Source organism: Lactuca sativa, chromosome 6 (genome assembly GCF_002870075.4).
Source record: "Lactuca sativa cultivar Salinas chromosome 6, Lsat_Salinas_v11, whole genome shotgun sequence".
Lineage (NCBI taxonomy): Eukaryota > Viridiplantae > Streptophyta > Magnoliopsida > Asterales > Asteraceae > Lactuca > Lactuca sativa.
In genome coordinates this window covers 46,661,870-46,684,523 of record NC_056628.2, presented here as the reverse complement: position 1 = coordinate 46,684,523, position 22,654 = coordinate 46,661,870, and the positions used below count along the sequence as shown (strand labels likewise).

The window sequence follows — 22,654 nt, the reverse complement described above, 5'->3', positions numbered from 1 at the left end:
TAAAATATAATTAATTTTATTAAATAAAATACTTGTCATAATTTCATGTAGAAAAAATATATGAGGATATTTAATTTCTCTATCTCAATTATTATCCAAAATTAGCCACGTGCCCATGTATGTTTGCAAATTTAGTTGAAGATTAAGGTCATCAGTTAAGATTAAACTACGTAATTACCCAAAGACAGAACGCATAATGACTTAAAAACTAGAATTTACAACACACTGAATATATAATAGTTAAACAATATCTTTTTAAGTATCATTTAATATTACAATTTAATTTTCATTATGTTTAAAACATGGCATGGATAAAAGCTTGGTATGCAAAGACAAACAACACAAAAACTACAAAAAAAAAAACATTTGACAGTGAAAGTGAAATGCCTTACGTATAAAGTATAAAGTTAGCGAACTAAGCCCTCCGTCTCAAACTATCGCCATGTATTTCATTTTGAATTAAAAAATATACATTAAAATTATAATATTTTAGATTTTGGATATCCGAAATATCCGAAGTTCTTGAAAATAGCTATCCGAATCCAAATCCAAAAATCACATATCCAAAAGTTCGGATAATTTTGTATTAGATATTTGGATTTTGATCGGATCTTCGAATTAGGATATTTGTTCACACCCCTAATTAGAATATGTAAAGAATTATGGAATTATATTCAGTTATCAATAAAAATATAAAACTATTAGCGTACAGTGTACTTATCTTTGTAATCAGTAATAGTTATATCTTGTAGTTTCCTTGTGGCTCAAGACTTGCCATATAGATAGGACTCCGTGTGTATATAATGCTATAAGCATCGCATACGAAAAATAATAAGGCAAGGGATTAACTTCTTTCAAACACAATAATCTGAAACTAGAAAATTGGAGAATATTGTAAGTTATTTGGAAATTGTTGTAAGCTTTCTTGTACGTATTAAAAAAACAAAATTATCATGTTCATTGTACAATCTTTTACTCACAATCACACACAGTTTCTATGGAAGAACACCAGTAAACGTGAATCTTGCTGGGAAACACACATTCTTCGTTTTTTTTTTTTTAAACTATAAAACCCATAAACCCCAAACGTTTCTTCCACCAAAACCCCTCTTTCTCTTCCAATTTCATACTTAAAATCTCCCAATGGATCCATCATTCACTCAAGAATCCCGAACCCAGAAATCATTGGTTGCTTCTTCTGTAAAGCGCAATTCCTTTTCCTCAATGTCAAAGATTTCCGGGTGTTCAGGAGAAATCTCAAGCAATAAAAATATTAATTTCTATGTCAACTTTGAAGAATTCAAAAACCCAATTCAAGAAACCTCTAAAAAGTCGTCCCAGTTGATTCTTGAATATATTCCTTCTGAGAAACTATGGGGCAAAACTCAGAAGCGTTTTCCTAAAAATGATCTTAAATATGATGAAGTTTATAACTGGTTAATCAACATTAATCATGAGATGTTTGAGAGGTTTGATGTGTCTGTTGATGAGATTAAGAAATCAAGATATAAAGAACAGAAGCTCATAAATCTAACTAACGATACTAAATTTCAATTAGTTAATCTAAAGAAAGAGAAAGTCATTGAGAAAGATTTGTTACTTAATAGTAATTGCCCTAACATGGAAGCTAATCATTCTTCATCTGTGAAGGTAGTTTCTTTGGAAGATATTAATGCAATGGGGACACAAAGGCCAAAAGTGTCTTTTCACATGAATTGGATTCCAAAGCCGCAAGATGTGTATAACATAGTGGTGAACAATGTAAATCAACCTTTTCAGCATGTTTGGTTGAAGACTAGTGAGGATGGGTCTAGGCTCATACACCCATTGGTTAGTTTCTTTTCTTTCTTTTATATCCAATATGACGATGCTTTTTCTTTGATTTTTCAATTATCAATTCCATGATAGATTCAAAGCAAGACAATATTATATTAGTCGATCTTTAACTTCTTATGGTTTTGTGTTATTTAATAGCAAAATTCTTCATACATGTGGTTTACTTCTCTTCTACACACACAGGAAAAACATTCGGTTTTCGACTTTGTTAATAAAAGTATGACCAATACCGAGCCATTAAAGCCACCTCCGGTTGAAACAACACCATTAAAGTTTGTACAAGATGTCAAAGACTTGAAAGAACTTGTTGCAAAGTTGCATGACACTAATGAATTTGCGGTAATTTGCACTTTCTTCCATTGACCATGTTTTGAGTTTGAGAGTAACAAGCTACTTTTCTTTTGAAATTAGACATTAATTGTATCACTCTATGTTTTTTCTTTAGGTTGATTTGGAACACAACCAATATCGATCTTTCCAAGGTTTAACTTGCTTAATGCAAATATCTACACGAACAGAAGATTTCATTGTTGATACACTCAAACTCCGTGTTCATATTGGTCCGTATTTGCGAGAGATTTTCAAAGATCCAACTAAAAGAAAGGTATATAATCTTCTGTATACAATGATTACAATCTGTGACTCATATTATTTATCAAATTCCACCAGTTATAACAATATATATACCTCATCAGGTTATGCATGGAGCAGATAAAGATATTTTGTGGCTGCAACGAGACTTTGGCATATATGTTTGCAATATGTTTGACACCGGACAGGTTATCTTTCTTCGTATAACTTTCAAATCCAAATTTATTTTATAAAATTATTTTCATGTTGACTTGATGAATTTTAAATCTTTAAATCTTAGGCTTCAAGGGTGTTGAAAATGGAGAGAAATCGTTTGGACTATTTGTTGATATACTTTTGTGGGGTTGCTGCAAATAAAGAGTGTGTATCTTCCCTCGTTAAAATCCTTTTTTTAATTCAAAGTTCAATCCTTTTTCGCTGGAAAACATAAAAAAGATATAATTAAAATGTGTTACTTATTTTTGCAGATACCAAACTGCAGACTGGCGACTTCGCCCATTGACAGATGAAATGCTGAGGTATATATCATATATGTTAAGTTTGACTCATATTGATCCATTAATTCGTTCTTTTATGTAATGTTTGGTTTTTATTTTGACAGATATGCAAGAGACGACACACATTACCTTTTGTATGTATACGATCTTATGAAAAAAAGGTTGCTTTCATCATCAACAGATCCGAATAATCCTGATGCACTTCTTGTAGAAGTAAGCACCAATATTTTTCGATCTGTTTTTTGTGTATGAGATTTTGTATTTTGTAATATTTTTCTCATTATTTTTTATTTCAGGTGTATCAACGCAGTTACGATGTATGCATGCAATTATATGAGAAAGACATTCTCACCGAATCTTCATATCTCAACATATACGGGTGGGTTTTAATTATAATACCAAAATTACCAAGAACACCTTTTGTTTTTGTTTTTTTTACATTATTTTATTTAGAAAATCCACTTATATATTCACAACACTCGCTTTTTGTTGATATAGGTTGCATGAAGCTGATCTCAATGGTCAACAACTTTCCGTTGTTGCAGTAAGACATCGTATTTCCATTGCATTTTGCAAAGAAATAAACTTTCTCTCGTACATATTTGAATAATTTAAGGTTTTGTTTGTAAATGGCACACAGGCGCTTTGTGAATGGAGAGACATTGTTGCACGTGCAGAAGATGAGAGTACTGGATATGTATTGCCAAACAAAATTCTTATCGAAATTGGTAACTCAAAAACAGATACTTTTAGTTTTTCCCATGTTTTTGATCGAACTCAACTCTTTTCTTTTACCTTTACTATAAAAATCTTATCGAATTTGGTAACTTAATGTGTAGCCAAGAAGATGCCGATAACAAATGAAGATCTACGTGGTTTGTTGACGTCTAATCACCCTCACATCGAGCGTAACCTCACTTCCATTGTTAGCATTATTCAGAATTCTATGTATAACGCAGCTGAGTTTGAAGGTGTTGCTAGGAGACTCAAGGAAGAACACATGGAAATGGTAAGTCATCAGTTTTTGCATTTTTAATTCTTCTTATACGTAAATGCATGGTTCGATGCATGAAAATTACTTTTTCGAATGCACAGAAATGGTTTGAAGAAGTTTCAGCTTCGAGTGGTGCAATAGGAGCAAATAGTTTGAGCAACATCGCTGGAAATCAATCAGGGAAGAAAGCTGGAAGTGTTGTCGCCGGAGTCAACTGGAATATTCCGATGAACGGATCAGGGTTCATAAACACCAAAGTAACGCTGCAGAACATGGTAGAAAATATTTGCGTTGGAAATGCAGCCGGAAATAGGAAATTGGATCTTGATTCAAAGCTATCATCGAGCTTCCCGAAGTGCTTACAGACCTCTAATGGAAGGATAATGATGAAGCAGAAGGAAGAAGACAAAGATGATGGTAAGAAGGTGATACCGGAAAAGTGGATAGTGAACAAGTCTGCCGGAGGTTGCAAGGATAGTGGCGGAGGAAGGCCAAGGCCTCGATCTGGGCTTGTTACCGACATTGTTAACCGGGTTTAGAGCTTGGCTTTGAAGATCTGGGCATGGCAAAGGCCCAGATCTAGGCCTGTTTAGGAAAGAGAGCCTATGGTTTATTTTAAGAAGTGTTGGAATAAAATGTTAGAGAGGACTATTTGGACAGCGGTTTAAAGTTTGCCAAGTTGAGAAGGTTTAGATAGTTTCAGATCTTCTAGTAATTTGTTTTGGATAATTGCTATTTTCCTACTTTATCTTTTTGTTTGATGTACACCTATTTAAAGGCTATTTGATTAATGTATAATGAGTGGATTACCTCTAACTCCTAATATCCTCAATATTTGGTATAATTAAGATAGATAAAGAGAAACAGAGGACTAAACTGAAGCTTTATTCTCCAACTGAAGAAACAACAAACTGCCATGAAAATAAAATAGTCTACACATCCTACTGTAATGGTGGCTTTTGAAAGAGTGAAAGTAACTTTACTCAACCTACTATTCATTCCTTCTATCGACAATATAAACATTGGAGTATGTTGGAGAATTTCATTGAAGTGGAATGAGTAGTGGTTGGTTATTGAATTTTGTGTTGCTAAACCACTTGTAGTCAATCGTATTGAGGCTCAACAAGAGAAATTAGAGTTACAAGGATCTGAAAGCCAAAAATTATCCTTTTCAAGCCATCGATCGATCATTTCTCGAAACAGTTCTCAACAAAGGTACCTCCAAGGATATTTGTATGAGATATATACGTTGTCTCATATTAACTTTTCAAAAGAGCTCTCGTATGAAAAGAGCATAGACTCCAAGATATATAGACACTTATAAGACCATGCCGCAACGATATAAGATATACTAACACTCACAGAGATGGAGGTTCGATGAGCACATGAGGTAGATGTGGATATTTTAAGCCACAGAAGTGCAGGACATCATCTGATACCATGTAAGATATATATAAATTTTCATATTAACTCTCCAAAAAAAGTCCTTATAAAGAAAAAAAGAGACTTCATTGAAAGCATATGTTTCGAATTATTGTCATTGAGAGATGTTCGTTGTCAACAAAATTCAAATTCATGAAGATAAGAGAAAGATGTTACAGCGATTGAGAAAATTATTTGATCTTTAACATCAAATCTTAGTAATAGAAAGACTATTTTGTTGTTTATGTAATAAAATAATAGAAAGATATCAACAGAGTGTTGTCGATAAGCTGCAAAGCTTATTAATAGTGTATGAAAAAAAATTTGAATAACCTGATTCAAAGGAACACGAACCAAAGACATCAATTGGAAATCACTAAACAAGATAAGTGGTTGTTGTCGATGTGAACAAATAAATAATCCAAAAATATATAATACATATCGGTGCGATACGGTCATATAAGTGACTATATATGTTGTGTAAGAACCCCATACATTAGAGAGAACTAACTTTGGGTGGATAAATGACCAAAAGAGTAAATTTGGTTATTTAGAGGAATTTCATGAATTGAGAAGATGTAATTTCATGAAACGAGTTGCGATAAGTCTAAGTAACATTTATAAGATGAGATAAGTGAGTTCAAAAGAATAAATGCAAGAGATGGTGCATTTAGGCCATAAAGGGTAAAATATGAATTTTATGCTTTTTAGGTCAATTTTGTGACTTAACAGATTAAGACCTGTAAGTATTTAGTACGAAGTGACTTAATGGAGTTATAAAACTCATACCCGCCTTCGCATAGATATAAGGATCATAGAAACGGGTTTAAAACGAAGAAGTTATGAGCATTTAAAGATTAGAAGAAAATTGTCCTCAAAGCTAGAATGGAATTAGTTAAGGAGATGTTGATGTGCAGCCACAGTGGCGCGGTAAGTGTCTTGATGCGACATGGTTTATAGAACAGTAAAGTGGATGAAAGTTTCATCGTAATTCGAGGTCAATGTACTTTGCACCGCATCATGGTATATTAGTACCGCGACATGGTGACGAAAGTAAGATGCTACATGAGAAAGACATTTGTGAAGTCCCCAAATTCACAGTCATTTAAAATTTTTTATTTATTCTTATTTAAAAATCAGAGTATTCATTTTAAAGATTAATATTGCGGAATTTGTTCATAGAAAACATGATAAATATATTATCAAAACATTTTCAAAGAAATGTATTTTTGTTTATATTAAAACTTTCGGATGTCATCGTCAATATAGAAACATAAGCATAAACAGACATTTCATTCATTTACACTAGTGATTTACATCTCCTTTAATCTCTCAGTGTAATGTAGTTTCGTATCGATACCTGTGATACAAGTAAACTGAGTGGGTTAGGTTGGGAAACCTGGTGAGTATATAAGGTTTTCAACCCACAATAATAAAGTTATTATGTTTCATCATCAAACAATTAGTCCAATTACCCATCCCCATTATCTTCTTTATTCTTAAGGATCTAACCTAAGAATCATCTATTCTTCATTTATTCATTCCTAAGGATTATCCTAAGGAATAGGCACGAAGTCCATCGCTGCCAGGGTTTATCTAACATGCACTAATTCCATAGTTGTTAATGTTATCTATTAGGCACAGCTGCCAACATTATCCTTTAGGTGCAGCAGCCAGGATCTGGTGAACATGTAGTTCAAAAACATCTATAGGTTGTGGCGTAGCTGCCAATGTTCATCTATAGGGCACTAAATCCATAGCTGCTAGGGTTTATTTCTTTTATCGATAGTATTATTTTAGGGAGTCCACCCACAATACATGTCAATGGATTTTTAGAGTACATATGGTGAACACATCGTTCACAGCACCTATAGGTTGCGAGCCTGCTAGTGTTCCACTCGACTGTCTAGAATACTCTGTGGTTGTCATCTATAGTCTGCTAGATGACTGGGCCATCGCTTCTCATCATCTTTCAGCTCTCATCATCTATATCATCTTTCATCTTTCATCTTTCATCTCTAATCTACCCATCTTTACCCATCATAATTATAGGTATAAAATACGTATACAGTTTAAATCCAATAAAACATTTTATTTTGTTCATCCAACATAGATATCAAGAACACAGATAATATGCACACATAGCACGTAATTTATATTAAATACTTCATATCTATGTGTAAGATGAAAGTAACTATGCACTCACTTGTTAAAGTGATGATTCCAAACTCGGGCAGGGCTTTGCTTCTAACGATTCTATTTCCTTCGATGAAACCTAGCATTATTATCGATAAGTTTTAGTCTAATCTTTATTGCGACTAATTATTGGTCTAGATTCATCATTAACTCAAAGTCTACTTTCATAATCTATCAAGTAAGGAATAACCAGGTAGGATTATATCGGAGGTAGAGTCTGTTTGGTATACGAAGTATACTGTTTGGAAATCCTACTTTAAACACCTTACTAAATCACTGCCTAGACATCATACCCGTAAGTAGATCAATCAGTATAACGACTCAGAATCACTGATAAATCTTGTTTATAGGTTCATAATAACGATAATGAAGTTAAACATAAGTTATACTTAAAGTACAGTAAGTATAACTCAACTTACAGGGGGTTTATCGAGGAACCGGGCTCTGCGAGGGAAGAACTTCTGAGCAAAAATCTCTTCTTCTCGGATCCTTCTAGCGCTCCAGGTATTTCCTCTAGCCCTTTGGAGTTACTATGGCTTTGGGAGAGATTTAGAGAGAAGTTAGAGAGAGAGAGAGAAGGGTTAAGGTGTGAGGAAAATTAGGTGCTATCGCATCCTATTTATAGGCTGGAAAATGGCCAAACTCGTCGATTTTTAGCCTCCAACTCGTCGAGTTGGTGCCACATGTTACCATCTGGTGGCAAGGCGTGGGGAGAAAGCAATGGTCCATATTGAGTCACGTCACCCCTTTCGCAGCAGCACTCTTCCGCGTTCTAAATTTTGTAACTTTCGCATACGAGCTCCGTTTTTGACGTTCTCTATATCCATGCATAGGTATTGGCATGATCTACAACTCTCATTTTGACTCCATCAGCTAATTCTCTACCGATTTTAAATTTAACAGTATGAGAAGAGTACATTGTTAACGATCGTGTAAAATTCATAACTTCTACATACAGACTCTGTTTTTTACTGTCTTTTTATCGTTGAGCTCCTATTAATGAGATCTTCAATTCTCATTTGGGTTGTGTCGGCTAAAAATCAATCGGTCTAAAATCCGAATTCCGAGTTGTGCATTGTTATGCTAAATCTTAGAAAAATCATAACTTCCTCATACGAAGTCAGATTTGGACGTTCTTTTTATGCACGTTCCCGGTTTTATGTATACTACGACTTAGTTTATATCACTAACGATAAAAAGTACTTTATCAAAAAAAATCACTTTTTACTTTACGCGGTGTCGTGCCGGTTTTACCGTAAAACTTCGACGTATCATAACTTCATCATAATAACTCGGATTTCGGCGTTCTTTATATGTACGGAATCCTTGTGAGATATACTATAATTTGGTTAAGATTATTTATTCTAAATTATATTCCATCAAAAAGTCATTTTTGACGTTTATTGTCTCTAAATTGACTAGCTCGAATCTACGGGCGTTACAACATCGATGCTTAGTCAGAGGGGGACTGCAGCCTAATACGCTTACCACGATGCGGTAGCAATATTACTGCGACACGGTTTCATAGTTCATGTATGAGGAAATAGATTTAAATATGTGAAGGGCTCATTCTCCATCTATTCCTTCCTAAAATTGATAGAAAGCCGAGGAATGATGATTTTGAAGCTAAGAGGTGCTAAGATGAGCTAGAGATGAAGGATTGCAAGAATTAACATCCTCTTCCCCTTAAGGTAATGATTTTTCCTTTGTATGAAGCTTTAAGATTTAATGGTGAAAATGTTAGATTAACTAGAATGGTTGAATTAATCAAACTATGTCTTTATTATGATGTTATTAAGAGTGTTTAGAAGCTTTAATCAAGTTTTAGAAGTCAATCCTATAGTAAAATCCATCTATAGAGAGTTAGGGTTTCAAACCTTAACTAATGAGAGTGATGAAATGATGTAATGGAGGTTAGATTGTAATGAATTAGGTAGTATGGGATGCTTAATTCATTGGGTAAAATAGATTATAAGTAGACAATTAGATGTGAGAATTATGATCATTTAAGTGATCGTTTTGGTATAGAGAGTGATTAAGTTGTTAATAGGCCAAAAAAAGTTCTAAGGAGCTTGATATTTTGTATGAATGGGCCTTGAGCAAAGAAGATGGATCAAGATGCATCAATTGAAGAATGGAAGCCAATGGTAGTTAGTCTTCACTAACTAACAAGGTGAGTTATAACTCTATCTCATTAGATTATGTATTCATGTTTATATGTGTTTATGTTATTATGTATCCATGTCGAAATGCTAGTGATATTTTGTTAAATACCTATAACTCATTAGATGAAGATAGTGCTTGATTATATGAATTATAACCATGTAGATGATTGTAGATGTTCGTGGTATTTAGTTAAATACATGTAATATATTAGATGACAGATGGAGTATGAAAGTGTGATTAGAGGTAGATGGTATTATGTTTAATACCCACAGATATTAAATGAAGATAGATTATGATTATATGTTTATAATCAAGTAAATAAGTATGTATCTATCTTTAGATAATAATGGTATTATGTTAAATACCTACAAGCCAATAGATGAAGATAGAGTATAGATGCACGGCTAGAAGCTAATGGTATTGTGTTAAAGACTTATATATTAGTAGATGAAGATTTAGATTAATTATTTAATAAATTAAGTACTAGATTGGTAGTAGAAGATCTCTTAATGAGATGATGAGATAGAATGCTATGTGACATGTGATATGTAAGATTATATAGAGACCATAACAATAAAATGAAAGATTATGAGAATGTAGAAATATGACTCCTTCGAGAATGACGTTATGATTCCTTCGGGAATGAGGCTATGATTCCTACAGGAATAAGATTGTGTTTTCTTCGGGAATAAGATGATGATTCCTTCGGGAATGGAGATAGATGATTTCTTCAGGAATGTAAATACATGATTTATGCGGGAATAATATTATATGTTGTTAGAAAGAGTGAGAAAGGGTTCCATAAGTGGAACAAGGTAAGAAGTCTCCTTAGAGAAACTTGATAAAAGTGAGGGGACTAAGTATGAATGATTGTACTTTAGTAAGGTATATGTATGTTGTCCGCCTATGTGATAGGTGAAGCTATCATTTGTGACTAGACCATTGGGTCTATATGAGAATAGAATGGAAAAGGGTGAGAATATGAGAATAGAGAGGTAAAGTGTGAGAAAGGTTAAAAATGAGATTGAGCAGAGTATGAGAGGGGTAAAAAGAAAGGTTGAGAAAATAATAAGGTGAGATGAGGTGAAGATAAAGTAATAGAGAGAGAAGCATGAAATGAGATGAAGATAGAGAGAGAGCATGAGCATGGTAAAGATAGAGGGGGAGAAAGTATTAGTTGAGAAAAGGTGAGAATAAAGTAGAAGAATTTTGAAAAGAATGGTTAGTATGGAAAGAAATAAAGAAGATAAATAGAGTATGATTGCATGAAAACAAAGTATGATATAACTCACTAAACTTGGGGTATGATGTTGTAGATCCTTTCATTTGTTGCGGGTTCAGGTTGTAACGCTTGGGATTGCATACCAAGTACACCTAAATATTTCCTTTCTCATTTAAAAATTTACAAAAATGTTGGTGTACATTATCATTCTGGAATACAAGTAGTTATCACAAGGATCGTACTGGCCTCAAGTATATGATCGAGTCGGACGTCACATGTAACACCCGATTTACAGGTAAATTTCTTAAAATTTTAAATGTTTATTTATTTTTCAATGGTGGCCATTACGTTAGGCGTACCTTGATGAATCTTGGACACGAGATTTTCCCCCTGGTACGCTAGGCGTAATCGAGCCAGGGGTAAACCCTAAAATTTAGGGTTTAGACCCTATTTAAGCACTTTATAACCTCAAGGCATCTTCTATCATCAGCCTCCTTCATCCCAAAGCAGTTCCTACAAAACTTTAATCCCTTTTTAGAGAGCTTTTAGCATTTTCTGTGTTTTGGTGCATCTTAAAGAAAGAAGAACCCTTTAAAGAAACATTTTTTTGACTTGAAGCTTGTGGATACAGAATATTTTCACCTTCGTCATTTTCTAGAAGGTATAAAGTCTCAACCAACCTTGGTGATTCCTTGTTTAGATATAGGCTAGTTAGGGTTTTTTTGCATATTTTGGTACCTCAAGTTGATTCATGTGAGTATAAGTTACTACAGAAGCTTAAAATAGTAGATCTTGACGTTTTAAGGTCCTTTGTTCATAAAAATGGCATCTTGATGGATTTAGATCAACCATGCATGAGTTGATGGTCATTATGTGAAGTTAGAGTGTTAGAAATGGGTATTGGGCTTTGTTGCGCCATGCAAAAGCATTAAGTTGATGACTTTATCATTTAAAACATTGCCCTTGAGCAAGATCTATGTTTTGGACATTTGGACTCAAGCTATTAAGTTCTTAACGTGAAATTTTGCCATCAGGGGAGTACGTTGAGCATACGTATGTGTACGCTGAACATAATGCATTTGTCCCTGTTTTTCTCGTTGTTAAGGTTTATACATGGGACGTAATGGTGGTACGTAGGGCGTACTCACCAAAAGGCCTTTGGGTAAATTTTAGGTCTTAAGTCTTAATGGGTTTAGGCCATTGTTGGGTCCTAGGTCTTCATGATTTTGGGCCATGGTTAGATGGATCAAAAGAGAGAAGGGTAAAATGGTCTTTTACCTTTAGCATGTTAGATAATAATTTGGACCTTTTTATGGGTTTTTACCCTGATTATTAAGGTTAATCACCACGAACTCGTGATGACCATAACGATTTCGAAACACGGTCTTCTCCACGTCCTCCTCTCTGACCCGGGCCTGATGATACCTTGATCTCAAATCAATCTTGGAAAACCAAGATGCTCCCTGCAACTGATCAAAGAGATCGTCTATCCCCGGGAGTGGATAATGGTTCTACACCATTAACTTGTTCAACTCCCTATAATCAATGCACATACGGTGCGTACCATCCTTCATCTTGACGAAGAGGATCAATGCTCCCCATGGAGAACTGTTTGGACGAATGAACTGCTTGTCTATCAGTTCTTGCAACTGAGATGACGGCTCCTGCATCTCAGGTGGCACTAAATGATATGGCGCCTTGGCAATAGGAGCCGCAACTGACACCAGTTCGATCCGGAACTTGACCTGCCGCTCCGAAGGTATCCCTGGCAACTCCTCCGGAAACATATCAGCAAACTCTCGAACCACTGGAACCTCTGATATTGAAGTCTGATCCCTGACCCGCGTATCCACCACGTACGCTAGATAACCCGTACACTCGTGCTGAATGTACTGTCGAGCCCTGGCGGCTAAACAAAATACTGATCCCACTCTGGTGCCCTTGCCATAAATAAACAGTTCTCCCTTACTTGGGGTTTGAACCAGTACCTGCTGGCTCTTACAATCAATCATGGCACTGAACCAACTGAGCCATTCCATCCCCACAATCAAGCATACATCCCTCATGGGAATCGGAATCAAGTCTATCGGGAAGGATATCCTGAAGATCTCCATCTCACATCCTCGGTAAACTGAAGTAGCAGAAATCCCATGCTCGTTAGCGATAGAGACTCGCAACGGACACTCTAGCTCCCTTATAGGCACTCTGAACTCCCTACTGAATTTTTGAGATACGAAAGACCGACTCGCCCCCGAGTCGAATAAAACCAACGCAGGCAAGGAGTTTACCAAGAATGTACCTATTCATAGATACTACAAATAAGCATAAGACATATGTAATAAATGAGGTAAAGGATAGAAACATACCAGCAACCACATCTGGTGTTGCCTTGGCCTCCTCGGCTGTAAGCTGGAAAGCACGCCCTTGAGCCTTCGGAGGCTCCGCCCTAACTGGCCTCCCATCCGTGATCCTCAAGGTAGCCGGCGCTGGAGCCTGCGCCGATTTGGCAGCTAACAAAGGACATTGGGCCTTAATATGGCCCACTTGCTCACAATGATAACAAAGTCTGACCCCAGAATTCAGAGCCTGTTGCCTGTAATCCCTGGCCAGATGGCCCTGCTTTCCACAACGGTGGCACCCATTCCCTGCTCAACATGTCCCTGAATGAGCCTTCCCACACTTCCCATAAGTTCGGCCTAGTTATCCCCTAATCCTGGTATCAACGGTCTTAGGCTGCTTCGGCGCCGGCTGCGCCTATACCGAGGCTCGCTGCTGCTCCCTCAGCTACAGCTCAATCTCCAACTCACGTTGCCTAGCGGCCTCTTGTAGGTCCAGGAGTGAATCACATCTCTGAGTGGCGACAAACTGACGAGTGTCAGTCTTGAGCATGCCCAGATAACGCGTCATCTGAGCCTACTCTGAGGCAAACTACGGGTAAAACATCGCCCTCTCCGTAAATATGTGGGTGATCTCCGTTACCGACTTAGTACCCTGCTTCAGATCTAAGAACTCCTGTGAAAACCGCTCGCGCTCGACCCACGGAATGTAGCGAGTGCGGAACATATCCCGGAACTGCTCCCAAGTAATTACAGCTATATGATCATCCGTGTATGACCCAGTCACCAACGTCCACCAATCCTTTGCCCCGACCCGTAACAGGTTCAGGGCACACCTGACCTTCTGGTCAGTAGGACACGAGCATGTGAAGAAACATCCCTCCACATCAGACAGCCACCTCATAACTAAGATATGATCCTAAACACCATCAAATGTCGGGGGCTTCGTGTTATCAAAGTCTTGGTACTGGAAGCCCCGACTGGCTCCTCCCCCTCCTGCCGCTGTTACAGCCGTGGTAGTTGCAGTGGCAGCCGTCTCAGCAAGGGGTGCATATTTTTCATCAAAGTACTCCCTCATAACGGACTTAATAGTCCCAAATAACTCCGAAATTTGACCCCGGACAATCTCAACCACCTCCTCGCGGATGATCTCCCTAACCTGATCCTCTGTCATCACTGGCTCCTCCTGGCTGATAATCTCAGGCGCCGCTGGGGCCTCCTGGTCACCCTGTCTGATCCCGATCCGGATCCAGTCACGAAACGCCTCGTAACCACCATATTGAAATATAAACAGGAAGATATCAGACAATCTGCAAAAGTACCCCAGGAACCAACTCCCTACAAAGCCCTAGGGGTTGCGACTTCCTTGCTATGCGTATGGGTCCTGTGCTTTCAGTAGTACAGGCCCAATACTACCTTCCACACCTACCCATATTTGCCTCAAGTATCATCACAATGTCCTAACACTATACATACACATGGTGACCGCTCAACCTCACTCCCGGAGGAAGGATAACTATCTCACAACTGACCTACCGGCCTCACAAAACCCACCCATTAAACTTCCACCAACCTTGCAGCACTAGTGTATGCTAGCCATACATAACACTGAAACCCATAAACTTTCAAATATCCAACCCTACCCTAAGCTCCCAATCAAACAAGAACAGAACATAAGGCCAAATCAAACATTCTCAGGCTATAAGATCTTAATTATGTATAATTGTGATGCATACACTAAACAACTACAATAAGGATGTCAATATCATATAAAGGGAGCCCTAGGCTAGCAGGCATCATGTAATCAAACAATTCTATCATGCAATTCCTGAAGATCCCTAGCCTAACATTAGCATGCTGTTATTACATATTACACAATCAATATATGTATAGTATTTTGGGGTCTACTTGCTGGCTCCGGCTGATCGTACACTCTTCTCCTCCTTTACTTATTTTGAAAACCATTTTGAAAATCTTTCCTTGATTTGAGACTGGATTCACATGAATGTTCATCTAATTCACTCAAACCAAGGCTCTGATACCAACTTGTAACACCCATAAAATTTAAACAAATTTTTAACTTTCAAAACATTCAAAATCCAAGAGTTATTACAAATCTTTGTTTTCAGAATAGTCTTTATCAGAGTTCCCAAGAAATCTAAACAAAATGTGAGGAGCTGTACGATTACGCCTTTGCCTTTCCGCGATCCCCTGATGTACCAAAAGCAATAAACTGAAATTGTAAGCCTGAAAGCTTAGTGAGTTCCCCCAAAATACCCATACTTACACAATACAAATATAACCATAAACAACATACTATGGGTCTAATCAACCATCGGGTTGGAATACCCCAGGCCCTCAACCTTCCAGTTGGAATGTCAATATACTATGGGTCCAATCATCCTCGGGATGGAATACCCCATGCCCTCAACCTTTCAGTTGGAATGTCAATATACTATGAGTCCGGTCATCCTCGGGATGGAATACTCCAGGCCCACAACCAACAGGTTGGAATGCCCAGGTCTATTGGCTTTCGCACAAAGCAAATAAGCCTCAACCAATAAACAAACATGTGCACATATAACAGATAGTCACATAACAGTCTATAGACAACAAACTGATCTATCAGATCATACCACATAACATATAATATTATCCTACCCTCTAGGATATCTAGCTAACAGGTCATACTAGCATAACATAACCAATAACAATTCGAAGGGCCAGCCTAGGTGCCTTAGACCCTTGAGTATAGTGAGGAAAACTCACCTGACTAACAGTGCCGAAATGCTGAACATCTAACTGCTGCTTCACGAGAAATCCCGAACTGACACACATAATAAATACTAGGTTATTACCCGACATTACTCCCTTGACTAAGTATCCATATAATTCATAAAGTCTATTCCTTTTTGTTGGGCCAAGGCCCAACACCAAGTCCTTATCTTAAAGGTCCATACACTAAAGTCCATTATTGGCCTAACTTACCAAATTGGGCCCAACCTCCTTATTGGGCCTATCTCCATGATCCACTAACATAACTTGGCCCAAAATATGCTACTTGCAGATTCCAACAAGGCGTAAATCTATTTAGCCCACAAATCCTAAGCCCATATGACAAGAGCCCAATCAGAGAGCGTACGCGAGGCGTACCTCTCTGGTTATGCTGGGCGTAATGCCGTTCTACGCTGACTGCCCTCGGGATAGGTAACCCCGTATGCTGGGCGTACAGAACTTACGCCAGGCGTACGCGGTATTTTATCAAAATCCTAATAAGTGCTTAATGGCTTAAGCACTTAAGCCCATATCCGAGATCCATCGACCAAATATGCCTTGGGACCATAAAGTTCAAGACTTTATCACTTTGGACGTCCAAAAAGTCCTTAAATCATGGTCTTAACCCATTAAGACCTTCTTACTTCATGCATGGGACAAGTCTAGCCTTTGGGAACTAATTTTTATCATTTAGGACCTCTCCTAAGGTCTGAAATGACAGCTTATTTCGCCTAAACATCACATGCATCTTCTTGGGACTCTTGGGACCATAAGACCTCCATAAAGTTAAATGTCTAGATCTATAAACAAGCAAGCACAAAGTTTCAATCTTTTTACCTTCTGGAGCTTTAATGGCACAACACAACTTCAGATCTACAACCTTGGTCTCCTCTTTTAGCTCCTTAAAGTAATGTCTTCACTTCCAAGGTCCAAAATGCACACTAGCTCACACTTTTTCACACACTCTAGGGTTTGGGATGTTTTCTGAGGTGTGGAGGCTAAGGATGAGCAAAGGAATGAGCCATAAAGGTGATTATATAGTCCTCAACCCCAAATATTAGGATTTTCATTGGACATAAGTACACCCAGCGTACATGAGTGTACGCCGAGTGTACTAGGGCATGCCTAGTACGCTTAGCGTACCCTTATGTACGCTCAACGTACTACTTCCAGTCCCAAAGATGCAACTTTAATCCTTATACTTCTCGTGACCCATCACAACCAACTCCAGGGACCAGCAATGATGACTACTAAAAAGAAGAAGGGCTTTCAAGATATACCTGCAAGATTCAGGATGTTACAATATATTTAGATGGAAAAAGTCGGGTCGTTACAATTGGTATCAAATCTATAGTTTGGGCGAATTAGGTTTGGTATGCCAACTAGACTTAAGCTATGGGAGATGAAAAGAGTCAGAGTGTTTAGGACCACTATTAGTGATAATCACTTAGGTCATGTATGTTTATTGTCAGTGTTATGGTGTATTGATAAGAGATAGAGTATGAATTGGTTTCTTAATAAACTATGTTATGAGATTTAGCTACACGGTTACAATTATGTGTCGATAAAGATCCTAAGAGTTTGAGTTAGTAGATGGACTAACCAAGAGGGTTTGGTTCAAGTATGTTAAGAATAGAGAATGAATGGTCATTTTTATGAAATGACATAAGAAGTTGCTCTCTAAGTGAAGAGATGTTATGTATGTAAAGAGAATGATGCATGGTTACCATGATAAAGAGATGTGTTGAAGATGACCCGTGAGATGATGTAGATATGTGCATGTTATGTAACAGTTCATTTGTGAGGAACTGTTAGAAAAAGAAGTAGATTGAACCTTATGTGTAATAAGGGGGAGTTAAAGAAGGATTGTGAAGTTGCATAGAATAGTAAGAAGTTAGTAGACTCATGATAAGAGTCTAAGGTCGTGTATGGAATCCCAGTAAGAATTAGGCGACCTAGTGTCATATATAATAAGAAGTTAGAGATAGTGGAAGTGTATGAGTCCCCGATGTGAAAGAAGGATTTGTGTTTTTGTTTCTCATTTAGATTTTTAGATTCAATTTTCTAGATGTTAAGAGACGAGGAAGGTAGGAAGGTTGGTTTAAAACTCAAAGAGAATAGCTCCACTTTAGTAGACAATAATGTTAAGATGTCAGGCGTAGAGGTCAATATGGTACTTTTTTTTAAATTCACGGCATTCATGTCTTTTTAGCACTGACGAGAGAGAGAGAGAGAGAGAGAGAGAGAGAGAGAGAGAGAGAGAGAGAGAGAGATGTGCCTAACGACATAATTTAAACAAATCTATTATTACCTTTACAGACTTTGGAAATGCAAAATTTGTAGATAGTTAGATTAGGGATGAAAAGTTGAGCATTGATTTGGACCTGGACCGAGAACTCGAAAGTAGACCAAATACCCTAATTCTGGTTTAGTTTGGTTCTACAAGTAACTATGATTTTTAGGATGTGTGCGGCTGGCTTAGGCCTAGAACCAATTTAATGGGAAATGGAGAACAAAAAAACCTGATCGAATACCTTGTTCGGTTCTATTCTAGTTTTTTCTTGGCCCGCTCCGATTCTACCCGATGAAATGCTTATTAGATACATCCAAAAAGTTTTGCAAATAACCTTTTATAATTTCTTTCTTTTTCTGATTCAAATTCGATTCAATTACTATCCAGATTCGGGATCCTAGAAATTGGCCTATGCATCCCAAATTCGCTATTGGCATTTCATACTAACTTGTGACAAATTTTGCTGAAACTAGTTTTCTAATCTCTCCTCTGTGCACTCTCTACACGTTCTCTTTTTCTCGCCTTCTATGGCCGTGGAAGGAGGAGGAACGCTATCGGAGCTGTATCAGAGCTCAAGGCGATTGCTGTTGAAAACTAGAGATGGTTTGGAACGCCTTGAACGTCTCGAATTCTCGTCTTCAGCAGGTTCCGTCGATTCTTCGGAGCTTGCAGTTGCCGTCCGGAGAGATATCTCTCAAATTCAAACCCTTTGTTCTGATATGGATGGACTCTGGCGATCCGTTGGTTCCAAGCCTCAGCGTGATCTCTGGAAAAGGTTCGTATTCTAGCCCTAGGGTTTATCGCAACACATATCTCAATTAGTTTTCAAATTTATCCTCCGCAGCTGTACGAATCCGTGATCCGAATGTTCGTCTATCTTACATTCTCTTAAATTGAATGTAGAATTAGCTTAGAATTCGGTACCATCATGAACTTTTTAAAGGTTAGGAATCACAACTGATTGTATAAAATCGTGATTCCTCGCTAATCAACTAAGGTTATATTAATATCCCCAAAATCAAATTTGACACGGGAATGAAGAGATTTCAGACACCGATATTGAAGAATTCGCATGATTATGGATTTGATCATAGGCAGAAAGTTTCAACGACTTCTAATGTTGCAGAAAAGTGGAGCAAATAGCTGAAGAGGCTGATTCTTTCAAGGAAAGTTTAGATAGGTATTTTCAACGTCAACAGAAAAGGATTCAAGAAGCTCAAGAGAGAGCAGAATTGCTTGGAAGAGCTGTATGTTAATTACCTTTCTTCTTTAAGATCTTCAATGAATTTTTTATTACAACTCGCTTTTACCTTATGTTTAGAACGGTGAATCATCTCATGTTTTGAGAATTTTTGATGAGGAAGCACAAGCAATGCAGTCTGCACGTAACTCATCTCGAATGTTGGAAGAAGCAACTGCAACTGGAACAGCCATTCTTGCTAAATACTCTGAACAAAGGGATCGATTAAAGGTACTTGTACTTCGTTTCCATTAATAGGGTCTGTTTGTTATAATGGAATGGAATCACCAATAAAGTAATGGAATGGAATGAGTCATTACATTGTATGCACTATGCAGAGAGCTCAACGGAAAGCATTGGATGTGCTGAATACACTGGGGCTATCGAATACAGTATTGAGGGTAATTGAGAGGCGGAATCGAGTTGATCAAAGGATCAAGTATGCAGGAATGATACTTACTTTTATTATAGTAATTGCATTCTTGAGATGGACTAGGTGATTTTTTTGTTCCATTTTCCATAAAAATGTCCCACTAGTTTGTAACACTTTTGTTGAGTATTTCAATAGAAGGGTTGATGTTTTTTATTTTTCCTTTTAATGTGCTTAATGGGTTTACCACTTAATCTACTCATAGATGTTTCTTTTTTACTTTACTTTGGACCGACTTAATTGGTTAAGCTAAAAAATTTGGCTAAATGTATTAGGAATTAGCACGGTTCCAAAACCGCCCCGAACTACACTAGGAACCGACCGAATGAGAAAAGAAGACTGTGAATCGGATAGTCGTAGACTAAACCGGTTTGGTGTCGGTGTTCTGTCCCAAAACCGATTTTCCGGCCATTAAGTCATTTTCCAGCCCCGTTAATTGATCAAAAGGTTGTCTTCTTGTTATGACTAGGTTATGAGGTGTCAGATCAGCAATAATAGCATTTCTCGTTGCCCATACCATATTCTCTTATTAAGCTTTCGACACAAAGGTTTGTATGATCAACATCTTAAACATTGTTCCCATATTTCTTCCAAACATTTTTCAAGAAACCCTAAAGTGGAAATGGTAGCTTCATTCTTTCGATCTACATCTTCGCCTTATTTCACCTGAAATGGTCATTATTTGGAGGCATCCAACAACCCCTAATTCCCGATGTGATTATCCTTACCTACAAAGAAAAGAATGTCGTGGATGGATACTAATCCAGCTCGAAGATTTTTCAAGTGTCCCTTTTCATTGACCGGTCATTGCACCTAAGCTTTATGTTTACTAATTCTTCAACCATATAACCAAGATTATTTTCTGTTTGTTATAGACAAGAAAGAAATGCAACTTCTCTAAATAAATTGACCCTAAGCTTGAAGATTACACTACAAGACGATACTTCTTGAAATGTAAAACAAACTAAATATACATTGTTGTTATCAAACAATAAAGCTAAAAATAAAGGAGTTGCAAATAAGTATGATGGAGAAACGAGAATTGTTTGTTAACCATGTCTTCATGATGAAGAATCAAGAGGATACTGCGCATGAAGCTGAAAGTGGGGATCCTTTTTTAGTATGTATGTGGACGTGGGTTCATGATGATAATAAATAGCCTGAATTATGATAGTTTGAAGGGGGTCTGTTTGTACAGTTTTAGAGGGTTTTTATTTGTATAGTTTTGGATGGGTTTGGGTTCTTTGGATGGATGATACAATATGGGTAGTCGAAGATTATATAGTGGTTCTTTTGAAATGGTCACTATTAAGCTTTCGACACAAAGGTTTGTAAGATCAACGTCTTCAACATTGTTCCCATATTTCGTCCAAACATTTTTCAAGAAACCCTAAAGTGGAAATGGTAGCTTCATTCTTTCGATCTACATCTTCGCCTTATTTCACCTGAAATGGTTACTATTTGGAGGCATCCAACAACCCATAATTCCCGATGTGATTATCCTTACCCTACAAAGAAAAGAATGTCATGGATGGATACTAATCCAGCTCGAAGATTTTTCAAGTGTCCCTTTTCGTTGACCGGTCATTGTACCTAAGCTTTATGTTAACTAATTCTTCAATTATATAACCAAGATTATTTTTTGTTTGTTATAGACAAGAAAGAAATGTAACTTCTCTAAATAGATTGACCCTAAGCTTGAAGATTACACTATAAGACGATGCTTCTTGAAATGTAAAACAACCTAAATATACATTGTTGTTCTCAAACAATAAAGCTAAAAATAAAGGAGTTGCAAATAAGTATGATGGAGGAGCGAGAATTGTTTGTTAACCATGTCTTCATGATGAAGAATCAAGAGGACATTGTGTATGAAGCTGAAACTGGGGATCCTTTTTGAGTATGTATGTGGACGTGGGTTCATGATGATAGTAAATAGTCTAAATTATGATAGTTTGAAGGAGGTCTGTTTGTACAGTTTTGGAGGGTTTGTATTTGTATAGTTTTCGATGGGTTTGGGTTCTTTGGATGGGCGATACAATATGGGTAGACGAAGATTATATAGTGGTTCTTTTGAACAATCTGTTGCATATGACAGATGAACATGGATGGGCAAGGTAATAAAGATTGGGCTTTTTTATTTAATATCACATGGGTTCGATTATTAACAACAAGATTCCATACTTTCCCTATTATTAAAGCATTGGTTGGTTGTTGATGTGTCTCCGAGTCCGTCCTCTATATTAGCAGCGTTATGTAACTTCTTCTAATGATGGATTACCTATAAAGAATCACAAACTCATGAATTGGTTGCCCGGGAAGGGATCCCAGAACAACGCTCCGATGATTAAGTTAGTTTGAGACCTTGATAAGGTTATTAGAATATATCTTAAATCGAAGTAAGATAATAGTTCCTAGCGTAGCTCGCAGGGGTGCATTATGCACCCTATTTATAACTGGAGTAGGAAACATCCCGACCTTCTTTTCTACCGAACTGGTCTAAGGTCTTGTCGCATTTATGGCTGTACACTTGAAGGTACGAATAGAAATACTCGAAAACCGTTATACAATTGTACAAGGTTCAATCAATCATTCTTATATAGTTATTCTTGTTTCTTTGAGCTCCCATATACTTTGTGTACTATAGAGACATTGT

General features: G+C 37.1%; 2 protein-coding genes across 2 annotated transcripts; both read left to right on the top strand.

The window, feature by feature from the left end:
• The first annotated feature begins 1,143 nt into the window (after nt 1-1,143).
• On the top strand, nt 1,144-4,561 carry LOC111887479 (protein RRP6-like 2). Its single transcript, XM_023883653.3, has 12 exons — nt 1,144-1,830; nt 2,020-2,175; nt 2,282-2,440; nt 2,532-2,615; nt 2,708-2,787; nt 2,895-2,945; nt 3,029-3,137; nt 3,221-3,303; nt 3,423-3,468; nt 3,565-3,652; nt 3,764-3,937; nt 4,042-4,561. The coding sequence occupies exons 1-12, from the start codon at nt 1,144-1,146 to the stop codon at nt 4,455-4,457; spliced, it is 2,133 nt and encodes a 710-aa protein (XP_023739421.1). The 3' UTR covers nt 4,458-4,561.
• A 13,967-nt stretch (nt 4,562-18,528) lies between these two features.
• Nucleotides 18,529-20,154, top strand: LOC111887494 (membrin-11). The gene is made up of 4 exons (XM_023883665.2): nt 18,529-19,103; nt 19,455-19,575; nt 19,650-19,799; nt 19,907-20,154. The coding sequence occupies exons 1-4, from the start codon at nt 18,856-18,858 to the stop codon at nt 20,066-20,068; spliced, it is 681 nt and encodes a 226-aa protein (XP_023739433.1). The 5' UTR covers nt 18,529-18,855; the 3' UTR covers nt 20,069-20,154.
• Nucleotides 20,155-22,654: the final 2,500 nt, after the last annotated feature.